The sequence below is a fragment of the Hippopotamus amphibius genome, chromosome 8 (genome assembly GCF_030028045.1).
Source record: "Hippopotamus amphibius kiboko isolate mHipAmp2 chromosome 8, mHipAmp2.hap2, whole genome shotgun sequence".
Taxonomy (NCBI): domain Eukaryota; kingdom Metazoa; phylum Chordata; class Mammalia; order Artiodactyla; family Hippopotamidae; genus Hippopotamus; species Hippopotamus amphibius.
The window spans coordinates 72,185,279-72,207,667 of record NC_080193.1 but is presented as its reverse complement, the minus strand read 5'-3'; the positions used below and the strand labels follow the sequence as shown (position 1 = coordinate 72,207,667).

The window sequence follows — 22,389 nt, the reverse complement described above, 5'->3', positions numbered from 1 at the left end:
CTGGTAGGGGCATGAGCCCGCCTTCCCCTAACAAAGCTGAAATCATGGGTAACCATTGGGGAAACCATTTTATGAACAATCTCCTGAAACACCTTGGGGTTGGTCCATTTTGAAAACTTTCTCCTAACCAAGCTCTACCTGCCCTGCTCCTTTCTCTTGATGTCTACTCATCTTGCTGCCCACCCCTTGTTTTCTCAATCTCTCTTATGAAAAACTGGTGTCTAGTACTATTTGCCTACAATTCCCCCACTATTCTGATCACAATCCAGAAAAACTTTCTCTGGACTCCTCCTGCCCCTCTGTCCTTCTACAAGTCCCTCCCATGTGGCTTTTTCAATTGGTTGATTTATGCTTCAAAATCCAGCTCTTCCTTCTTCCTGTTCCATCTACCATCTTGAATGCACAAGAAACTGACTTTCTCCCTGTCACCTCACTCATCTCTCACCTCCTGTCTCTGAAACCCTCTCAGTGGCAACCACTTTCAAAAGCTTAGGAGAAATGCAAGCTTCTAAATCTTGCTCCTGTGATGACTTCCTCTGTGTGTGCCTACGTAGGCTGGCTTACTCATTCACTCTTTTTTCAGTCAAAGAATTTATCCACCTCCTTGTTGTGGCTATGAGTACCAAAAGGGATGCTCCAACCTTCCTAAATGATTTCAGGTACACCACACTCAGCCTGTGTCCACACCACACACCATGTGGTCACCTCCAGAGACTTTAACATCTACGTGGACAGCCATCCTGAGCACCAGCCCCTCGGGTCTCCAGTTTCCTCACCCCTGTGGTCCTCGATCTATTGCACCCTAAGCACATGAAGACCACACCCACACGACCTGCCCTCCAAAGTCACCCTCCCTACACACTAGCTGTGTCCCCTGGTTACATGATCAGCTGCCTCTAGGTCTCTTCCCCCTCATCCTGGCCCCTCCTCTCAATTTCCAGAAGCCTCCCAGCCCCTTCCAGCTCTCATCTGCTTCCCTGCCCAGCCAGGACCCCAGGGCAGGCTGTTTCAGGAACTTATCAGCTACCATCTTAGCAATGGTAAATTTCCTTCCCAAGATCTTCTTGCCTCGCTAATCATCCTCTCTTTGCAAGATCCAACCCTGGTAACTTTTTTCTTCTGAGAGTGCCCGAGACACCTACAGAACACCAGGGAGCCACACTCATGGAGAAGACCCCAGGCTGTGGTCTCTGCCAACAATTGAACATCATAGTAAGTCAGCAGTGTCTTCTTGAATGTTCTATGACCCCTTCATCACAGCCCTGCTGCAGCTGTTCAAAAATAACTCCTATTTCTCTGAGCTCCCAAGCACCACTGTCTTTCTTCCTCTGTCATGTGAATGTTCTCAACTTCTCCCCTTTCCACCTCCAAATCTTAAAAGCATGACCCCTTTCTCCTTCTTTCCCTTCATCTTGGGGGACACATGTCTCTCCTTCTGGAGCTCATCTCTCCCTTGAGGCCCTTGATTCCACCCTAACTTTCTGCCCTTTCTCCTAGAATTATCTGCTACCCACTGTCAGTTGGGGACATGGGCTCATTCTGTGACAAAGGGTGGTCCCTCCACCCTGCCTGTCACTGATGAGGAAGCCTAGCCCTGGGCATTGGTCAGAATTGCTGGCGTGCAACACATTTGAAATTTACCTGTGGAATTCCCTCCCTATCAGTCTTTAGTCACTTAGCACTGGCAAGAGAGCCCATGGATGTGACCTGCTAAATAAGCTTCCAGACAATTAGTTCCATGTATGTCACTGTGCACGAACACATCCGTGTAAAACCCCTCATCATCAGCACTTCCAGAGTGGCGCTAATGAGGACCATTGGAATCAGAAGCATCTCTGCAGGCACAGCCATGGTGACAGCTTGGAGGAGAAGTGAGAAAACCCACTCCAGAGCCAACATGTAGGGCCTCCAGCTCTAAAACTCAATTTCTTCAAAATGGATTTGGACTGGATCATCTCTAAGGCATCTCACAATTCTAATTCCATCAAGTCTCTAAAATAAATTCCATAGAGTCGAAGAGAGGGGCTCTACGTGTTGCTCCACTGGACCCAAAAGTGGATGCTCCCTTCCCCCTCCACTCAAGCTCTTTCAGACACAGAGCTTTCTTTAAAGGAAACAGGCTCTCTATCCCAGGAGCAAATGATAGGATTTTTGTTAGATGCCTGCCCAGCCACACTGAGGCTTTCTTGTTCAAGGAAGGTAGAAGCAACCTCTTGTGGGACCATAATATCAGGATGTGTTTTTTTAGAGTTAGAATATTAACTGTTTCGAAGACAAAGAACTCCTCTTGGAGGCAGGCGAATGCTCTGTTTTGGAAGGAGACTACAGAGAATATTCAAACCTTTGTTTTTAAACCTGTGAATAGGCATCTCTTCCCTAATCCACCCACCGTCTTTTAGCCATAATAATGCCTTAATGCCAGCGGTTGCCAAGCTTATCTCCGAAGAAGAGCGAGGCAGGCAGCAGCTTGGCGATGCGGCCATTACCTGTGATGTCTTTAAGGGTCTCTGTGCCTCCAGCCCTTTCTGGAGTCATGGATGAATGCACACAGGCCACTAAGTTTCCTACTATGTCATGAAGTGAGGTAAAATTCTCTAGGTTGAAAACATGCATATTGAGCGGTTCACTTGCTATTTCTTTTAACGCTCCTTCATCTGCATCCTCAACTCCAATTGCAAACACGTTAACATCAGCAGACTTAAGTTCCGCTGAGGGCAGAGCGAGGCCGTCCTTCGAGTGTCCATCAGTTAACACTACGATAACCTGAGGGACTCCATCACGGGCCCGGCTTCCGGCAGCCTCAGTGAGGTGATTTTGCATTACGTATTCTAATCCTTTTCCGGTCTGATTGCTTCCCCCAATATAAGACATGTTGGAAACATGGGAGAGGACTTCTTGTTTAGAACGATATGTATTTAACAGGAACTCGGTATGTGGGTTGCCGTTGAACTGGACCAGAGCAAAACGGAAATCATTTTCTCCCACAGCTAAAGATTTTATAACATCATATAGAAACTCTCGAACAAGTTGGAAATGTTCCTTTCCAATGCTCCAAGAGGAATCCACTAGAAATATTATATCGGCAGCGGCACCATTTTTGACATCTTTAAAAAAAGACATTGGTTTAGATGTTTCTGCTGTTCAAGAAATGACTTCCCATCAGTGCAAAGCCTTCCTCAACTCATTCAGTTTCCACTGTGCTGTTGCTAAATAACTTACACTTCACGTGAGACAGGAAGGGATGCTGACTTACCTGAGAAATGGGGACCTGGACACATGGACTCAACAGCTGCTGTGCCCAGTCATTGGCCCAAGCTCCATATACAATGACACCATACATGAACCAGTAGCAGGCTCCAGAATGGGGAAAAACATTCCCTGGGGTGTCCTTTAACTCTAGATGATTCCTTGTGGCAATTTAAACCCCAAGACCCACCTGATCAGACAGGAAGGATATCCTATCACAGAAATTCATTCCTCAGCTTTGGGTCTGAAACTGGACCTTGACAAGATGGAATACTGAAATCTACTACTGCTTTACCTCCCATGCTTTGGGTAATTTGCAAGAAAAACAAATGTCATAAATATGTCTTAAGTGAAGAGGACTTGTATAGCTGTAGTGAGGGCAAAGTCTCATTTTTTTCAGACTTTTTAGCATGAAGAAAGGTACCCTAACTCGTCACTACATTTTCAGAGCCATCTAAGCCTTCTTAGATGTTGAACAGTATTCATCTCTTTCAAAGATGAATCCAGTTCTCTCTGGAAAGTAGGAGCAGGAGGCTCCAGGCACCAGGCTGTGGTGGCTGGGGAGTGCCCTTCTGCATTGGACCAGGCTTACTGGGAACAGCAGGCCCCAGGACTCTACTTACCTGGGGCTGACCCAATGCCCCAACCACGCTCCCCTGGCATTGAGGTGGTCCTCACCATCCCGCCATCTAAGAACTACCAGGTCTGGAGGGAGAATCCTCATCAGAAGCTCAGCTCTCCAAGCGAAGGAGAGGGACCCAAGCCAGGCCTTCCCAGCTCATAGTACATGAACATTTCTCATTTTCCTAAAACTCTGCAAGTAACTTCTTAATAGGATCAGTTAAGATCTATTTTTAAGTAGTTTTGGGAAACTGATTTTTTAAAGATTTGATGATTGAAGATGAAAAATGTCTTTCTGTGTCCAGAGTGAGAGAGAAAGGGTGATATTTATTTTTGTTTTTGTTTTCAGGGAAAAAAATTTTTACTCTCAATCGTTGTCTTCTCCAGATTTTATGTGTTCAAACACCAACCAGTGCCAGAAATGTGGAAAAGCTCTTCAGACAGTAAAATATTTTCGATACAAACTTTCTGCTCACACCCAATGTAAAAACAAACCACTTGCAGACCACCGCCAAGATATTAAACCCAAGTTTCAGTAAAAAGAAGCTCTCTCTCACTGGATAAAGAGGAGCTGAAAAATCTATAAATAAATGAACATCCTGTAGTCAATGTCTTGGCTATCTAAGCTCTATATCAAGCTCCTGATGTCTAAGATCTAAAATCAGAGAACACCGTTTCTTTTAATAAAATGAAGAGACGTCTCTGGATCTTACCTGCTTGTTGTTGAGCATGCGTAAAGGAAAAGCCTGAGAAAAAGAGGCAAAAGATGGCCACTAAGGGCAAATGCCGATGTTTCCTCATTTTGATTTTGTCTAAGCACCAAGTGAGAACCTACAAGAGAAAACAGAGCAGAGGAGAATGATCAGCCACTCCAATTACTAACGAATGAATCAAGGATTTATCCCTTTTATGAAAAATAGTTTTGACTAAACATAGACAGGAGAATCTTTGAATCTAGTGATTATAGGACTTTGGCCATAGCTAAAAACTGTGTAGTTCAACATTTTTTCCTCTCAAATTGAGGCAGGCAACAATAGTATACCGCGAAACAAATGGCAGAATGGAAAAGGGTCAGGAGGAAAGGCACTCCAAGGCACAAAGGGCAGGTTGGTAACGCCTAGTTTAACTGTCAGTCCTGTCTAAAGGAATCCCACAGGGAAGCTTCTGTTCAGGGAGAGAACGGGCTTTGTCCAAATGGCAGCGTGTGCAAACACAACCCCAGCAGCTGAGACCATTTTGAATCTTGCCCTTATTCTCTGTTAATATTTAGCACTTTTCCTCCGACAAAAACCTGCTGTTTGCCCAACTCCAATTGCAGAATGTGGCACTCCCAGGGATACTGTATTAGCGAGACTGAAGCCAGTCCTGAAGGCTGACAGCCTCGGAGCATGGTCTCCCCTGCAAACTTGACTTCCAGCCAGCTGGGCTCATGTCTGGATGGGCGTAGTAGCCTGTCCCTTTTCCCTGCAAGCAAACACCACCTTCTCCCCACCCCACACCTGAAAGCACCACCACGTGCACCAAACCATCAGGTTAGGTCAACATCTTCACCCTCCAATCTCCAATGAGACCAGCTTGAGGGTCTTGGCTCTTCGTTATGACCCTCCAAAGAGCCAGCGTAGGTCATCTCCATCTGGGCTTAAGTCTCCTTGTAGGACATCACCTCTTCTCTCTTCCCCTTAACCATCATAATTTACAGTTCATTGTTAGGGTTTGAAAATCAAGAAGGCAACCTTGTGAATTACAGCATGAAAAGGTAATCATCATCAGTATGAATAAAAATCAAAGACCTCTCTCTCTGGGGCATTTTTTGGTAGAAATAGAAAAAGTACTAAAATTCACATGGAATTTCAAAGGACCCAGAAGAGCCATAGTAATCTTGAGAAAGAAAAAATAGAGCTGGAGACCTCATATTTCCAGATTTCAAGTCATATTACAAAGCTACAGTAATCAAAACAGCATGGGACTGGAATAAAGACAGACATATCAACCAATGGAATAAAATAAAGATTCCAGAAATAAACCCTGAAGCATATCGTCAAATAAGCTTCTATAAGGGTGCCAAGGCTACACAATGGAGACAGCATAGCCTCTAAAAAACTGTATATCCACATGCAAAAAATGAAGTTGGACTCATCTTACACGACTTACAAAGAACTAACAGAAAATGGATTAAAAATCTAAATGTAAGAGCTGAAACTATTGAAATTTTAGAAGAAAATATAGGAGAAAGTCTTCATAATACTGGATTTGGCAATGATTTCTTCTATACGACACCAAAAGCACAGACAACAAAAGCACAAAGGAAGCAATCAACAGAGAAGAGGTGACCTACAGAATGGGAGAAAATATTCACAAACCATATGTCTGATGAGGATTTCATATTAGAATACTTAAAGAGCTCCCACAATTTTACAGCAACAACAAAATCTGATTTAAAAATAGGTAAAGGATTTGAATAGACATTTCTCCAAAGAAGACATATAAATGGCCAATAAGCACATGAAAAAACAATGTCAGAGAAATGAAAATCAAAACTACAATGAGATGTTACCTCACACCCATTAAGATGGCCACTATCAAAAAAAAAAAAAAGGGAAACAAGAAGTGTTGATGAGGATGTAGAAATATTGGAATTCTTAGGCACTGTTGGTGTGAATGTAAAATGCTGCAGCCACTGTAGAAAACTCTATGGAGTTTCCTCAAAAACTTAAAAATAGAATTATCATATAATCCAGCAGTCCCACTTCTGGGTATATACCCAAAATAATCAAAAACAAGGTTTTGAAGAGATACATGCACACCCAAGTTAAATGCAGCATTATTCACTATAGCCAAGAGATGGAAATAACATAAATGCACATCAATAGATGAATGGATGGAGAAAATGTGGTATATACAGACAATGGAATATTATTCAGCCTTAAATGAAAGAAGGAAACCCTGTCACATGCTATAACATGGATGAACCTTGAGGATATTATGACAAGTGAAATAAGCCAGTCACAAAAAGACACAGATTCCACTTACATGGGGTATCCGAAATAGTCAGACTATTAGAAACAGAAAATAGAATGGTGATTGCTAGGGGGTGGGGCAGGGGGGAGGGGTGGGGAATTAGTGTCCAATAGGTACAGAGTTTCTGTTTTATGGGATGAAAAAGTGCTAGAGATCAGTTATGTAGCAAGGTACATGTAGATAATACTACTGTACTGTTCAGTTAAAATGGTTAAGATTGTAAATTTTATGTCATGTGTTTTACTACAATTGTTAAAAAGACAGGAAAAGTTATTTGTGATTTTTAAAAGTATGGGTAACTCTGTACCCCTAAAATGTAGCCATCAATTTAACAGGAATAGTATAAATGTGGCATCTCTTTGTTGAGATGTGGTAGTCTTTAAGAGCTGAAACAGGAAAATGATACAATTACACACATCTTAAAGCACGTGTATGGGCCCCTATAATTAAATAACACAACATTTGTCCTTGCTCCTAAATAATATTTGTAAAGGAAGAAGAAAAGTAGTATTGGCAGCAAAATATTAAGGTGTGGGGAAGAAGACTTCAGTCCCAGGAAAGTGAAAAAAAAATCTGATATAAACACTGAGATGTGGTACAAACGTTATTTCTGCCCCAATTAGTGTCATCAGAGCTACAAAATCAGGTCCACCTAGGCTTTTGCACCTGCTTGACCTTCCTCTTATCATAGGTGCTCCATGGGCCCAGTGATTCTATTTGTGGTTCTCCACTGTATATGTAATTCAGGAATCCCATTTTCCCCACATTGCTAATGAAGCCGATGTTAAGGCTGGTCTAAGGTTCTCAACCTTGCCATCTAGAGCAACACAAGTAATGACAACAGAGGAAAGTCTGTCTGGCTAATTAGCAACGTGGCCCTGGCAGGGGGTTAGTGTCTAGGTGGACTACTTAGCAAGATGCACTGAGGGCCAAGGAGAGCAAAGGGGCAGCTCCTTACTGAGGATCTCACCCAAGGACGTGGATGAAGTGGGCTCAATCCCATGATTTTTCCTGCCAGAGATCAGACCCAGAGGGAGGAGCTGGGGTCCAAATACTATGGCACAGCTGTGAGGAATAGCAAGACACAGAGTGTAGGCCCCAGGCCAGCCCAGTGAGCCAAATTGGTGGGATAGAAAAAGACAAAACCATAAACAAGAGAATGGATTCCGAGACCCACTGTTGCTTTGGATTTCCCAGGGAAATTAACCAAAAGTATATCACCTGTGATAAACAAATTTACCCTGTAATTCAAATTCTGAGAGCTTGATGATACAACCCCAGCAGCTAATACAAAACCACCTGTCAATACAATTTTCTCTTGGAAATGTATCAACAGTGAGAAGGAAAGGTTGTTCTGGTGACGATCAGAGGCCAGTCGTGAAGAGAACGTATTTCTTTCTACAATGAAATGACAGCCAGTAGTGATAATGGTGACATTCCCAATCTTCTTGGCTTGAAATAGTCAACAGATGTGAGGCACGGATCGGTGCAATATAGGAGGGCAGTCCTCAGCCCGCAGCGCTTTGGTTCCACAGCATCCCCACGTCCTCGTCAAGTCCTGGTCAGTACTCAGGGCAGTCCCCACAGGCAGTGCAGAGACCCACACTTGGCTCCCTGGTCTGTTTTCTTCACTGAGGATGGACGCCCAAGCCACTGCCCCAATGTTGGCCCATTGCTGTCTAGAAATCCCACAGGCCCACGCTCTACTCTGGGAATCGTTCAGGCCTTTCCAACCAGTCATACTCTTCTTCCCCACACTCTGCTAGGACTATTCCTGAGTTTGTCTTTTGGAAAAAAAAAAAAAGGCGCGTGCAATATTTGTGGTCTTTGTAAGTTTTCTTAATTGAAGATATACACTTTAGAACAATGTAAAAGTACATCATACATATGCTATTCTTGATTCCTTCCATTAAAATTGAACATTAGGGTTCTTTACCAGCCATAAGCATTCTACTAGAAAACGATTCTATGGGAAAATTGTCCATCCACATTATTTAAATGTTACTGGATTGTTTCCAGAAATATAGCCTGTTCTTTCCAAGAAAAACTGTAATATTCTAATTAATTGAGAACTTTTTTTATGGGATCCACAGATTTTTTTTTTTAATATGGGATCCACAGATTTCAAAGGATTTGTCAACCTCCCCCAGATGTGTACAACATTGTATCTGTGTATGTGGGGGTCTCTGGGGATAGGATCCAAGTTCACATGTGATTCTAACTGCACCTATTTTAACTCCCCACTGAAGTTCAAGCACCACTGCTTCGAGAAAAAGGTTTGGTGCAACTCTTCCGGGAGGTCCAGTTCAATTATCTTAAATATTTGATCCATGCACAAGCTGCAGGATTTTAAGTACTATTTTTGTTTTGAAACGAGGGCAAAAAAATAGTATAGGACCTCACTGCAAAGCATTGGACAATGTAATCCATGTGGAAAAAAATAGGACATGAGTTGAGACCTGTCCAACCACTGCTGAATGTGGTATGGGACTAGCTTCAGGCTTCTCTGCAGAAAACCTTGAAAGAGAACGTAGGTGGATTGTGCGCTGAGTAGGATTGCTGTTTGTTTGTTTGTTTTGTTTTGTTTACTATCCCTATATCTTACCCAGGATCAGATCTGGCTTCCAGGAATCCATGAATTCTATCATATCTTAAACACTGGGTGGGGTCTCTACTGACAAATTCCAAAATAATTGTCTAGACTTTGGCAGAGCTCAGAAAATTCAAAGTCGTGATAGAATGAAGTCTTAGTGTATCTCTGAGCTATTAATTGCTTACTGCAACTATTCTCTAAGGAAAATGAATTTTAAATTGGTTGAAAATTATATATAAAGATTTTTATTTCCAAGATCTTAATCTTTGAAATAGTAGACTCCTAAATGAAGTGCTTCCCATTGGGACACAAAATAATGAAAAAATATTCAGTGCACTGGAATTATCTTCTCTAAAACCTATCCAGATGTTGAGGAAAGGGAAAGAGGGGGGAGGAGAGGAGGGGGAGGGGAGAAGAGGGCAGAGGAGGGCAGAGGAGAGCAGCACTTCCAAGTCTGAAAGTGAAGGACAGAAGATGATGTTTACTGGATGATGAGTTATCCAGGCTCCGCTGATGATTAATGAACTCACATGTTCTCTTGAGCTGAATTCCCAGGTGGGAAAAATGCCTTCAGCTCCACACACTTTTCCTGCCACAGCACTTAGGAGCCAGTCATGTGGCTCAAGCATTCCTAGCCCAGCTGTTGAATATTTGTTAATGTTTTGGTTGCAATTAAATCTCTCATGTTGTTTATCATGTCATGGCACCCTACTTTTTAAAACTGCAGTTCCTGGCAACAAAGATTGGAGAATTTTTTTCATTTAGATTATTAAAAGATGTCAAACATCATCTCCCCAAATGATCACCCAGCCTGGCCATTTTAATAAAAGGGAACAAGGTAGCACCCCCCCACCCCCACCCCCGTTACCATTCCTTAACTCTCCCTCCCACCCCCAAGAAACAGAAACAAGAGAGCAACAAGGCATATTTGCTGGGCCCCTATCTCGTGGGTGCGGTTTCATGGTCTCCTCCCAACAGCTCAATGGCTGTGTTTACAGCTGGGAAACTGAAACCAGGTAAGGCAAAGTGTTTTGCCCACTGCCACAGTAAACAAACAAACATACAAAACAAACAAACAAACATAGAACCAGAATCCTAAGGAAAGTTGTGTTTCCAAAGCCTGAGGGAAGAACCCCAAGAAACCCTAAGAGACTATGCCGGATTCAACCCCCCCATCTCAAGGAAACTCCCCACGTCTTTGGGGGAAAAAGTAAATTTCCTTGGTGGTGACAAACCACAGATTCTGCATCCACAGAATCTATTTATCTGCTGCTGTTCTTTCAAATATGAAAAAAGTCACAATTGGCTGCTTGAGACCCTTGGGTTGGGTGGGGTGTCATGCTGCTTTGTGTCCAAGAGTCTATGTCCTAAAGGCAATAGATTCAGCTGGAGAACTTCATTAAATTCTCATCTCTCTACTGAGCATTTGTCACTCGTTGTTTTACTCAGCCTCATTCTAAAAAGAATTTGAGGTGCCTTTTTCCTTCCTGTATCTGTCTACTTGAAACTTAAAAAAGACACCTCTTATGATGAAGATTGCTCTACACGTCCCTTCAACTCAAAATTGTATTCAGTCAGGGTCCAGTGACATTCCCAAGCTATTTTGCAATTCCATGAAATTAGTTTTCATTAAGTCTACTCAAAAGCTTTTTCATTTTCCATGTCTGGAAATCTTTTTTAAGAAAGAGACACACACATGCACACAAGGAAATCATTTTCAAACAAAGACTTAAATACATCCAGAGCTCCCATTTTGAAGTTATTTATTTGGTCTTATCCAAATTGGTTTTTAGAAGCAGCCTGGTCTTCCTATCAAGTTCTAGCATTTATTTTAACTCCTAACTTTCCCATTTTGAGTGAGAACTGCAGAAACAGTGGAAGAGCATGGCAAGAGAGCCATGCCCACGTGCTGTGAGATGAAAAGTCACATTTCAGGAAACCCTACGGGTCTCCAGCTTGCAGCTATCCTAGTTCTCTCTCTTTTTCTTACTCTCCTTTTCTTTCTTGCCTGAATCCTGGGAAAGAGTCCCCACTCTTATCCATGGGGAGGAAGCTAAGAGAGGATTCATTCCCCTCCGGTTAGGGAAGGAGGAAAGTGGAGTTTAACATTGCCACCTGAAAGAGCTTTGGGGGACTCCTCAAAAGCAAACAATTTGGAACAACTCTAAGAAGATCCCTCCAAAGAAATGCATCGGAAGCTGCTTTTTTATGGTTTATTTTACAACTTGAATCTCACATTTCCATTCTATGAAATTGTGTTAGAGAAGAAAATATCAGTCATGCAAACATATCTGTAAACAATTATTTACTTGACTCAGGCTCTGAAGGTATGTCCTATGATAGAAAACCTTAATTTTTCTGATCCTGTGTGTCGACTTGGCCTCACTGCTACCTACGGGTGTCCTTAACAGACACTGAGTATCAGACTCAAGATCTTTGGCTTTTCTGGGTAATGTCAAGTAAAACAATGTCTGTTCGCATCTTGGCTATTAGAAATAGTGCTGCTATGAACACTGGATGAGTGTATCTTTTCAAATTAGTTTTCATCTCTTCCAGATGTGTGCCCAGGAGTGGGATTGCTGGGTCATATGGTAGTTTTATTTTTAGTCTTTTAAGGACCCTCCACACTGTTCCCCATAGTGGCTGTACCAATTTATATTCCCACCAACAGTATAGGAGGGTTCCCTTTTCTCCACACCTTCTCCAGAATTTATTATTTGTAGACTTTTGGTGTCCATCAACAGATGAATGGATAAAGAAGTTGTGGTATATATATACAATGGAATACTACTCAGTCATTAAAAAGAATGAAATAATGCCTTTTGCAGCAACATGAATGGACTTAGAGATGATCATGCTAAGTGAAGTAAGTCAGACAAAGAAAGACAAATACCGTATGATATTACCTATATGTGGAATCTAAAAAAAAATGATACAAATGAACTTATTTAGAAAACAGAAACAGACTCACAGACATAAAAAACAAATTTATGGGTACCAAAGGGAACGGGATAAATTAGGAACTGGGGATTAACAGATACACATCACTATATATAAAATAGATAAACAGGATTAACTGTATAGCACAGGGAACTATACTCAATCGCTTGTAATAACTTATAACATAAAAGAATCTAAAAAAGAATATATATATGTATATGTATAACTGAATGACTTTGCTGTACACCTGAAATTAACACAACACTGTACATCAACTATACTTCAACTTTTTAAAGTGTCTAACTTAAAAAGCAATGTCTGTTCAGCAGCTCATGCATTAGAACAGAGCAATCCAGAAAGGGAGGGTTTGCTGTGCCCTGGCAAGTAGCCTCCTCCAGGAATGAGGGCACGTAAGGATGTGCCGAGCACCATCCGGGGTTAGCTTCCTTCTTCCCATAAAGGCAACTTGACAAACCTCCAGACTAACTGCCTGGATATTTGGAAATTTATTTAAAGACATATTCCTAGGGTCTAAGATAATAAACATGAGGCAGAAAGTCTAGTTGGAAAAGCTAAATGCCACAATGCACATGTAAAAAACATTTAACCCTCTTAACTATAAGGCAGCCAGAAAAAGCACTTCCTCCATTTTTCCTGCTGATTATAAACATTAAGCAGAGATTAGTTCGGATTTAACGTTAGGGCAGAGAATGCCTTAGAAGATGCTTCAAAAGGAATTGCACAAACGCCCATTCCATTCCTGCCCCGTGACACACGGTGCTATCGGCTCCAAGATAGATCCCAGCACCATTCTCCCTTCCTTCCTTAGTCATGGACTTTGGGGCTACTGGCCTCTCCAAAACTATGGTGTTCCATTGTAGAACTGTTCAAACAAAGTGGCTAAAATGTCCTCCTATGTAAGGAAAAAATTAAACATTTCTGTTTTCTAGTCTGCTTCATGATTAGGTCTAGAAGAGAAAATTATTTAAAATAGACTTTTTAAAATATTAAATTGAAGCATCTGATCACCCACACTGGACTTAGTGTAATAGCCTGGAAAAATTCTACTTCGTTCCTGTCCCTATCAGTAAAGGCCCGTTAGTCTCTCCCAGCCTCACTAATTTTATGTGTAAAATGAGGCTGATTGCCTGATCCTCTAACCGGCAGTTGTTCTGTGAGCGCTTTCTTCCATCTGTTACCCTAGGCTCTGACCGCTGGTGGGTTTCCTGCTGTCCCCACCAGAAACGGAGAGCTCCGCAGTGCACGGCGGGGTTAGTCTGTGGGCTTAGCTGAGCTGGCTCTGGGTGCTGGCACTGGGCTCCTGGATCAACTGATGAGGATTCCAGAAGAGAAGGACCAGTTTCCTGGAATGGATTCTCCTGAGACCTGAGTCATCTCCAGCTGCTGTTCAATTCTTAATTTTGAAATTAAACCAACCCACAAGTGCTTCCATCCAGTGGCAAATTTTCAGTGCTCTGGGTCCACGAAAACTGAGGGTATGGGTCAAACCAGGGGGATTCAATAGAAATATTTGCCGTTGTACCTTTCCTTAGCCACTCCTACCTCACAAATGTTTCTCTGTACTTCATGAATCTTAAGATTCAGGAGAACAGCAGGATTACGCTATGCAAAATGCAGCCAGACCCCTACGAAAAACTAACAATTTGCCTTTGGGAGAGGGTTTGGCAGAACTTTTCATATTTGTCCTATTTTTCTGCTTTCCTTTCTCTTTCCAGATTTTTTGAAACAACAATTACCTCTCTGCTAAATAAACTTAAAATACGCTACTCTATAAAAGACTGGTCGATGGCAAAAAAGCGCCTTTCTTCACATGAAACTTCAGAATATACTCTTGAAGACTTGTAATCCCTTGATATTTCTGGCCCTAGACACCCACTTGTGAGAACACATGAGCACGTGCAGGAGCACCCAGGAAATGCTGATTTTGCTTTACTTATAGCACTGGGGCCTCAGACCAGCAATTCACTTCCCTGCGTTCCATTTCTTCATCTGAGGGGTCAAGGGTGTGGGGAGAGCATTCACCAAGGTAGCAATTTGGGGATATTTCAAGTAGCCGAACGGAAGTCATGTATTTGCCAACCAGAGGGCAGGGCCCAGTCTTAGTCATTTTCGTCCCCTCCCTCAACTCAAAACTCCATGCCCTGGAGCACAATGGGGTTTATTAGGCTTAAAGGAAGAAATAAGAGGCACATAGACTAGGGGCAGGTAACGAATAGTTTGGGAGTTACTGGATTAGTTCATCTTAACATCCCTTCTGGTTCTGAAATTCAGACATCCTACATGGATACAGCAAGCCACGAACAGGCAGCCTTGCTCTGGTTCTGAAACACCTTTGTGTTCATTTAATTTAAACTTGTTTCTAAGTAGATATCGGTAAAATCTTTCCTTTAAAAGTTCTTATTTGGAGGACTTCCCTGGTGGTCCAGTGGGTAAGACACTGCACTCCCAATGCAGGGGGCCCGTGTTGGATCCCTGATCAGGGAACTAGATCCCACACGCATGCTGCAACTAAGCAGTCTGCATGCCGCAACTAAAGACCCCGTGTGCTGCAACTAAGACCTGGTGCAGCCTAAATAAATAAATAATTTTTTTTAAGTTCTTATTTGGTTAATGCCCTTGTCATGAAGGTATTTTAGAATGCAGAATGCTTCCTTGCAAGCAGAAGTTCACCCTACATGCATCCCTGAGCATAGGGAAAAAATAAAATTCTAAATGTACATTTACTTCAGATATTATAGTCACTTTTTTTAAAATTATGTACTGAAACAGTCTCTAGGTGAGTTCCAAAGTGCCCCACAAGCTCTGTTGAGACGTGTATCAACAGATTCCCTGCAACCCCGGAAACCCCACCCGGGGGGAATCCCTGCAATGCACAGAGATTTTTCTCTGGCGCTTAGAGGGGCGCATCGCCCTCTAGAGGAGAGAAATCAGACTGCACATTCAGGAAGGAGGGTGCTACTTCACAACTTCGTCTCCTTCCTGAAGTAGTCCGGTGAGACCAGTAGGTACTAAAATTATGTTTTCAAATTTTAATATAATGAATTCCTGAAACGAACCCCTCTTAGTAAATCAGGGTTCTGCAGGTACTCCCCGTTTGAGACGGTCATCACCCACGGTTTAGAGGGGACATGCAACGTCTATTCTTAAAAGGATAGGGTTATCTCCTAAGTTTTTGGAAAGAGGGAATCCATGTCTAGAAATGGGGATGAAGAGAACCTTTCCTTGTCCCGCTGAAGGCTGTCTGAAGAAGCAGGAGCTTTTTAAAGCTTCCCAGCTTGAAAACCTGAATCATTTTGAGCTTTCGTTTCCTTAGTGAGAGCTACTAATAGGATTTTTTTTAAATGCCAGGTCACTCCCCAAATCGTCAACTATTTATGTAGCAGTGGTGTGGTTTTTACAGCCTGCTTTCCACAGCTAAGACACCATGAAAAGTTTGCTCCTGTGGGTTTCCGTAGAAAGGCTGCCCAGGACATAAAGTCCCGTTCAGATGGGAACCTCCCTACGATTCTTCGCCAAGAGATAACAAGTCCTCAGTTTCTTCCAAAAGAACAGTGCCAAGAACTAATTTTCACATAGAACTTTTGCCCAAAGTGATTAGCATACCTGCAAGACAGTCTCATGCAACAGAATTCATGAACTGCCGGTGGATTTTAAATCCTAAGTGTGGAATTTCACATAAAAGTGGGTAATGACAAAGACCGCTGTAACCAGTTGTCTAAATACTCTGAGTAAGAACACAGATGACGCCTCCAGGGCAAAAGTCTACTGACTTTCAAAAGGGAAGGAGGTCTGACTTCTAGCTGGTTTTAAGCAGTGGCATCTGTAACCTCCTAACCCAAAACCAAGGTCAGAGGCGGAGCCTCCTTTGAGCCCCAAATCCATCATCAATCATCAGTTGAAGAGAGGGGTTTCTTCCTACTACATCATCAGTGTTGTATTAGGTTCTAATCACAGAAGGCACTTGTAATGACAGAATGAGATGCAATGAAACCTCAACACTTTGAAAATAAAGGGAGGTGCGGAAATAAAAAAACAATTCCTATTCAGAAAGATGCTTCTCTTACATCAAATTCTCCTTAAGACCCCAAGTTTGGACATTCCCCATGCATCCTGTCACCTAAGGACCACAAGCATGGTGAGGTGGGGCACACACACACCCAAGTGCTAGAAGAGCCCGGGCCAAAGGGCTAACATTCTAGAGGCTTCTCTGGCTGCCTCCCAGGAAGGTGGGCGTGGCCACACCCTCCAATACCCCCACTGGAAAAAGGCAAGACAGCCACTCTCACCACCCAAGTCCTCCTCTCCACTCAATATCTTCTTAATGGTTTTCTCACTGCTGTGAGGGGGGGAAAGAGAAAAATAAACCTTATGGTAATGGAAAACCCTTGCCTTAACAAAGACGAGATCAAGGCCATGTGATCATTCCTATATCTTGAATTGCTACAAAACCCCTCACCTCTCCACCCTTCTGCCTTCACGCTCAGCAAAGCCCACACAAGAATGAAGCAAAATGCAGGTGCCATCCCTCCGGGCCCCCATCCCCAGAGGTGGCCTGAATGAGGGACACCTGCTCAGCTGCTCTGGTCACAGAGCTGATGTCAGTCCCTGGGGACCAGCTCGCTACTCTGGCACTTCTTTCCCCGTTAGCTGGTAGAGCCCTGTGAAGCATAAATCAATTTCTCCATCACTTTTAACAGAGTATGATAGGAGCACGCTATCTTCTGGGAGAAGAGATCAAACAGCACGTTCCAAATCTAGATGTAAATTACTTCAGGATCCTCCGCTGCTGGGCCATCTGCTTTCCTGAAATGGTAAAGATTTTAGCGCCCTCTGAGCCACCTACCGGTGCTGTGGCCTCGGCAAGCAATTGAACATCACAGAGCCCCTGAGCCTTCATTTTAAAGCCAGGGAACCACACCTTGGTGCTTCCAACTAAGAATCTTTATCTTTAGCCATTATTTTTAGCCTCGCAAAGAACACAGACATTCCAATAATGTCCAACAGCCAACTGGTTTTCAATATCATTTTGCTTAGGAGCTAAAAACACCTGATTTTAAAGCCACTTCTATTCAGTGTTCTGAAGTTATAAAAATAGGTCCCTTGGGAAGTTGGGAGACCCCAGTGTGAGAACAGTCTATCCCTATGAGCTCTGGGCACCTCTGCAGCTCTAGGACCCCACAATTCTTGTGTGCAGTCAGCTGTGTGCGGGGCAAGAAGCTGGATGACACGGGCCAGCGCCTCTGAGTCCCCACTGGGTAGAGGACACTCCCCTGTGCGGAGAGCAATTTGTTCTTGGGATCCAGACCAGCCTTTCAATTCGCTCCTTGAAATGCTGATTTCTGTACTCTTTCAGGCCCCTCCAGGGACCCCACCCCTGCTTCAATCCCAGTCAATTTTCAAACACAGTAGCCCCTGAAACAGGTCCCCAAAGTAGGCTGGCAGCTGTCAGAGAACACCTTCCATCCTGGGTCAGTGGACCAGAGCCCGACCCTCCCGGCTGGGGAACAGGCCCCGGGCTTTGCGCTTAGCACACACTCCACATCTGGGCACCACAGGCAGGCCTGTGGCCCCAGGGGCCCTGCTTTATCCACTGGGCGTGCTGCCCACACACCAAGTTCCTTCTCCTCCTCTGACCCCTGCAGCTCCTTTCAGCACCCCCAGAGGACTAAGGCTTCAGCAGTAAATTCAGATTCCTGAAAAGATGGAGCTCTGATGGTAATAGCTGAGTAACTCTCAACTTGGCCCTGTTCCTGGACACAAAGTCAGCCCAGTCCCCCCGGAGGGGACAGATGCACTCAACCAACCCCCGCCCCAGCGACCTGGGAGAACTCAGAGAGTCTCCCCAAGGTAGCTCTTGAATCCTGAATCCTCGCAAAGACACTTCTGCGAACAGACCAGATTCTCAGATTCCCGCTGAGCTTCAGAAGGAGGGGACAACGTCTAATAAATAAATCGCGAGCCGAAAAGCACCGCAGTCAGGAGAGCAAGGGAGGATGGAGGGGGCGGGGAGCACTGCAGGACTTGTGGGCAACCCAGGGCCTCAGCCCAGCTCAGGAAACCCAGGTGGCACAAACTGAGAAAGAAAAATCAGGGGGATCTTCCAGAGACCAGAAGCTCGTACAGAAAACAGACCCTGAGGGCGCGAACCTGAGAGCAATGGAGAAATGGTCAGTGGGGTTGAAAGCATTTCCCTCTGGCCGCAAACCAAAAACAGGGGGAACAGGGGCGAAGTGGCACTTACCCTGAGCAAACCTGGAGAAGCGCGTGTCCCTGGGCTTCAATATTCAATTATGTGCGAATCTGACGCATGTTTTTCCCACCGGCTGCGGCTCCTTTTCCTTCTGCAGGAGAGGGGACCCCGAGCGGGTGGAAAACTCCCCTTGTGGTCCTCGCAGGAGGCTGGCGCGGGAGAACTGAGCAGCCTTTGGTGGAGGACTGAGCTCCAAACTGGACCGGGTCCAGGGATACAGTCAAGGCTCCCTCCAGCTCCTCCTTCTCCTCCTCCTCCCTCCCCCAACCCCTCCTCTCCCCCTCCCCACGTAGGCCTGCCCCACACTGTAAATGAAAACCAGACTCTTGCTCTGTTGCTTCTGGCCCGGCCGTAAGCTGATGTCACCTCAGAAGGCTGTCTTCACCCTACCAGCCCGTAGCTGGATGCCTGCAAACCCCAACTCTAAAAAAAAAACTCACCCCTTCTACTCATCACCTTTGGGGCTGGGTCCATGGCAGCAAAGAGAATGAATTTTGGAACTTTTTTGTGAGTCTCCATGGTTTTCCTGCAATGTTTTCCAGCACCATCTGAAAGGAAAACAGGAAATGCAGTCTCCCCCCTCCACCCTCACCACGCCCTCCCATTTCTTCTTGAAGTTTCTGAACTGAGACTTCTTCTAATAACCTCCCCTTTCAAATATAAAAAAACAGCCATTAAAATCGGACAGCATTCTGCTAACCAAAGTTCTGTTTGCCAGTGAAAAGGCAAGAAAAAAAAGACTACATCTTGTGTGTGTGTGTGTGTGTGTGTGTGTGTGTGTGTGTGTGTGATTCTGTATCTAATGATTCTGATTGTGAAGCTAATGGTCCCAATTCCAGGACACAGATAAGGGGAACAAGAATGGTCATCATGCTCAGATTTACAGGAAAATTCTTGAGAAAGCACTTGTGTTCCTGCAAGGCTTTGTACATTTCACAGCACTCTGATAAGCGTTATCTCTTGCACCAAGAACAACTCCACCTTCTCAATAGATATATGTCATGTTTTCTTAAGTGAGATTATGGTCCCATTTTACAGATGAGGAGAACTTGGGTTCATAGCAGAGCTCAGATCAGAACCCTGACCATGGACACCCCCAAACTGCTCACTGCTCACCCATCACGTGGCCCCCCCAAAAAGTCGGTTCATGTGAGATATCAAGAAACAAACTTATGGTTACCTGGGGGAAAGGGGGGTATTGGGACTGACATATATACACTACTGTATGTAAAATAGATAACTAATAAGGACCTACTGTGTAGCACAGGGAACTCTTCCCAATACTCTGTAATAACCTGTGTGGGAAAAGAATCTAATAGAGTGGATATATGTATACGTATAACTGATTCACTTTGCTGTACAGCAGAAACTGACACAACATTGTAAATCAACTATACTCCAATAAATTTTTTTTAAAAAAAGAGAGACATCTGAAGGATGCTTTTGACTTGGAGATCCTTCCGAAGCCAGGTTTGGGATAAACATACCATCAATGCCTTTGCACAGACGATTTCCTTCCAGTTTAGGGAGGAAGAAGAGATGGTACAGGAGAGAGAGTGCCCACTCCCCTCCTGCAGCTCCGGGGCCCCTTTTCTTATACACAGGAAGACTCACCCCCTCTCTACACCCTGGGAGTTCAGCTCAAAGAATGTCAGGATGGGGATGGAGACCTGGATTGAGGCATTTTCCTGCCCATCGCCTGTAGAGGAAGAAGAAATGAGCAGAGGCTCTGAGTAAGAACCGCATTGCCCACGTGGGAAGCCTGTGCTCTCACGCAGCGGAGCCTGTCTTCCCCAGAATCCCTACTCCACGGGCAGGTGTGGACTTGGACCCGAGGATCTAGGACATGTTCCGCCACTTCCTCGATGGGCATCTGGAAGTTCAGCCCTGGGGAAAACCACTTCTCTGAGGCATGTCGCCTGCTGCAAATAAGGCAACATTTGATAACAACTTTCTGTCCCAAGCAGCTCCGCTCAGAGAGGTTAACAGAACAAGCGTGGCCTATGTGTTCCCATTCAGTGGTTCCTTTTTCCAAATACCAATACAACCATTTCTTTTCAAAATAGCTAAGAATATACATTCCTTGTTATCAGGAATTTCTATTATTTAAATGGCAAGGGTGATGCATGGTTTAGAACAACACTTAAAGAAATAAAAGCCCCTGCTTGATCAGGAAGAGTTCTCTGTAATATTTAACTGTAACTAATCATTGACAATTTAGACCCTTGCCAACACTGCCTGCGGCCTCAGAAACTTCTGGAAGCTGGCAGCCATTGGTGGAAAACCTCCCATCATCCTTTGTACTTACCAGAGAGAGCATTGTGTCTCCTATGGTTTTCTCACTTAATCACTGGGATTTGGGGTTCTCAGTGAAATAGCCAGTTCCTCCTGCCATCTGGTCCTGGCAGAAAACCATCTCAAAGGTCAGCACTGACCTCAACATTGAGGGTCCCAGGTCTGGGCCCAGCCACCCGAGGGACCATACAAAATCTCTCAGTCCAATTTCCCCTTAAATGCTGTGTTGAACCAGCCCTGGTACCTCTTCCCGTTTCCTTCTGCACAAGTTAGAAAGTTACAAACCCCGTTTCCCAGGCTATAGTCAGGGCTTCCCTGTGCACTGCTGTGACACAGGGAAGGGCAGGAGAGGCACTGACGATTTCTCTGCTACATTGGCTGGTCTTTTCCCTACCGGCAGGTGCAGTGTGCAGGTGCTGGGGAGCCCCTCCCAGACCCCTTCCAAGGCTGGGACACCCACTCCAGCTCCACGGCACCCTTTCTTGGAGGATCGCCCTTGCCTGCTGGAAGCTGCGTCTTCTGGAGACATTGGGATGTGTGTGGTAGGTCTAAGGGAGACCCCAGCTTCCCAGGTGCTGAGAGCAAGCTGGAGGGAAGTGTGAAGGCAGTAGGGCAGGCAGACCCCTCAGTCCAGCACCCAGGTGGTTGGGGAGTGCCCTCCCCCCATCTTCCTTCCCTTACTCCTGCATTGAGGCTGTGATCCTAAACTCAGGCTCTGCAGAGCAGCCCCTGCTTCCCCGCTCCCAGAATGGGCCAGAGGATCAGGCTGGGATGCCCTGGGAATTACTCCTGGAGGCCCCGCCGCAAGCTCACTCCTCTGGCCCTTTCTGATCATTCCTGGCGAAGAATCCCTTTCTGCTCAAAGTAGCGAGAGCGGTTTCTGTTTCCCACCTGAAACCCCGACTGGTACAGACATATTACATCAGCTCTAATGCTTCTTTCAGTTCCAACAGCTGTGCTTATATATTTTATATGACAGAACAAAACGGAAACAGCACTATGCCCAAATGGGACTGTAGAAGTAATAGTGTATTTAATTAGTCTCTGGCTCAGTCATACATAGATTATTCTGTAGCTGGTGGCCTCTCTGCCTTTGAGTCTCTTCCCTAGAAGACAGCCTTTAGGGACTTCTCTGGTGGTCCAGTGGTTTAGACACCACGCTTCCAATGCAAGTGGCGTGGGTTTGATCCCTGATCAGGGAACTAAGATCCTGCATGCTGCATGGTGTGGCCAAAAAAAAAAGGAAAAAAAAAAGAAGAAAGCCTTTATTATTCTTCTTGTACTTGTTTCTTGGTGCTTCTGCTGACAGATTTTTTCTGCCGTTTGCAGACTCATCACACTAACAAACACATAGAGTCAGCCCACACGGATGCAGACTCTTACAGTGAATGGCTGTGTCGCAGCT

At 44.5% G+C, this 22,389-nt stretch overlaps 1 protein-coding gene across 6 annotated transcripts in view; it reads right to left on the bottom strand.

The window, feature by feature from the left end:
- The window catches only part of COL6A3 (collagen type VI alpha 3 chain), an 82,586-nt gene extending 63,698 nt beyond the window's left edge, over positions 1-18,888 (bottom strand). For 3 of the 6 annotated variants that reach the window (XM_057744220.1, XM_057744221.1, XM_057744222.1), the window contains exons 1-2: positions 18,681-18,887; positions 4,581-4,698 (exon numbers count right to left, since the gene is read on the bottom strand). In XM_057744220.1, coding sequence (XP_057600203.1) covers positions 4,581-4,668 — 88 coding nt within the window. In that variant the 5' untranslated portion in view covers positions 4,669-4,698; positions 18,681-18,887. Of the gene's footprint in view, positions 1-2,486; positions 3,105-3,869; positions 3,919-4,580; positions 4,699-18,680 lie in introns of those variants that run through there. The other 3 variants (XM_057744216.1, XM_057744219.1, XM_057744217.1) reach the window with 2 other exon arrangements.
- Between the last annotated feature and the right edge of the window lie 3,501 nt (positions 18,889-22,389).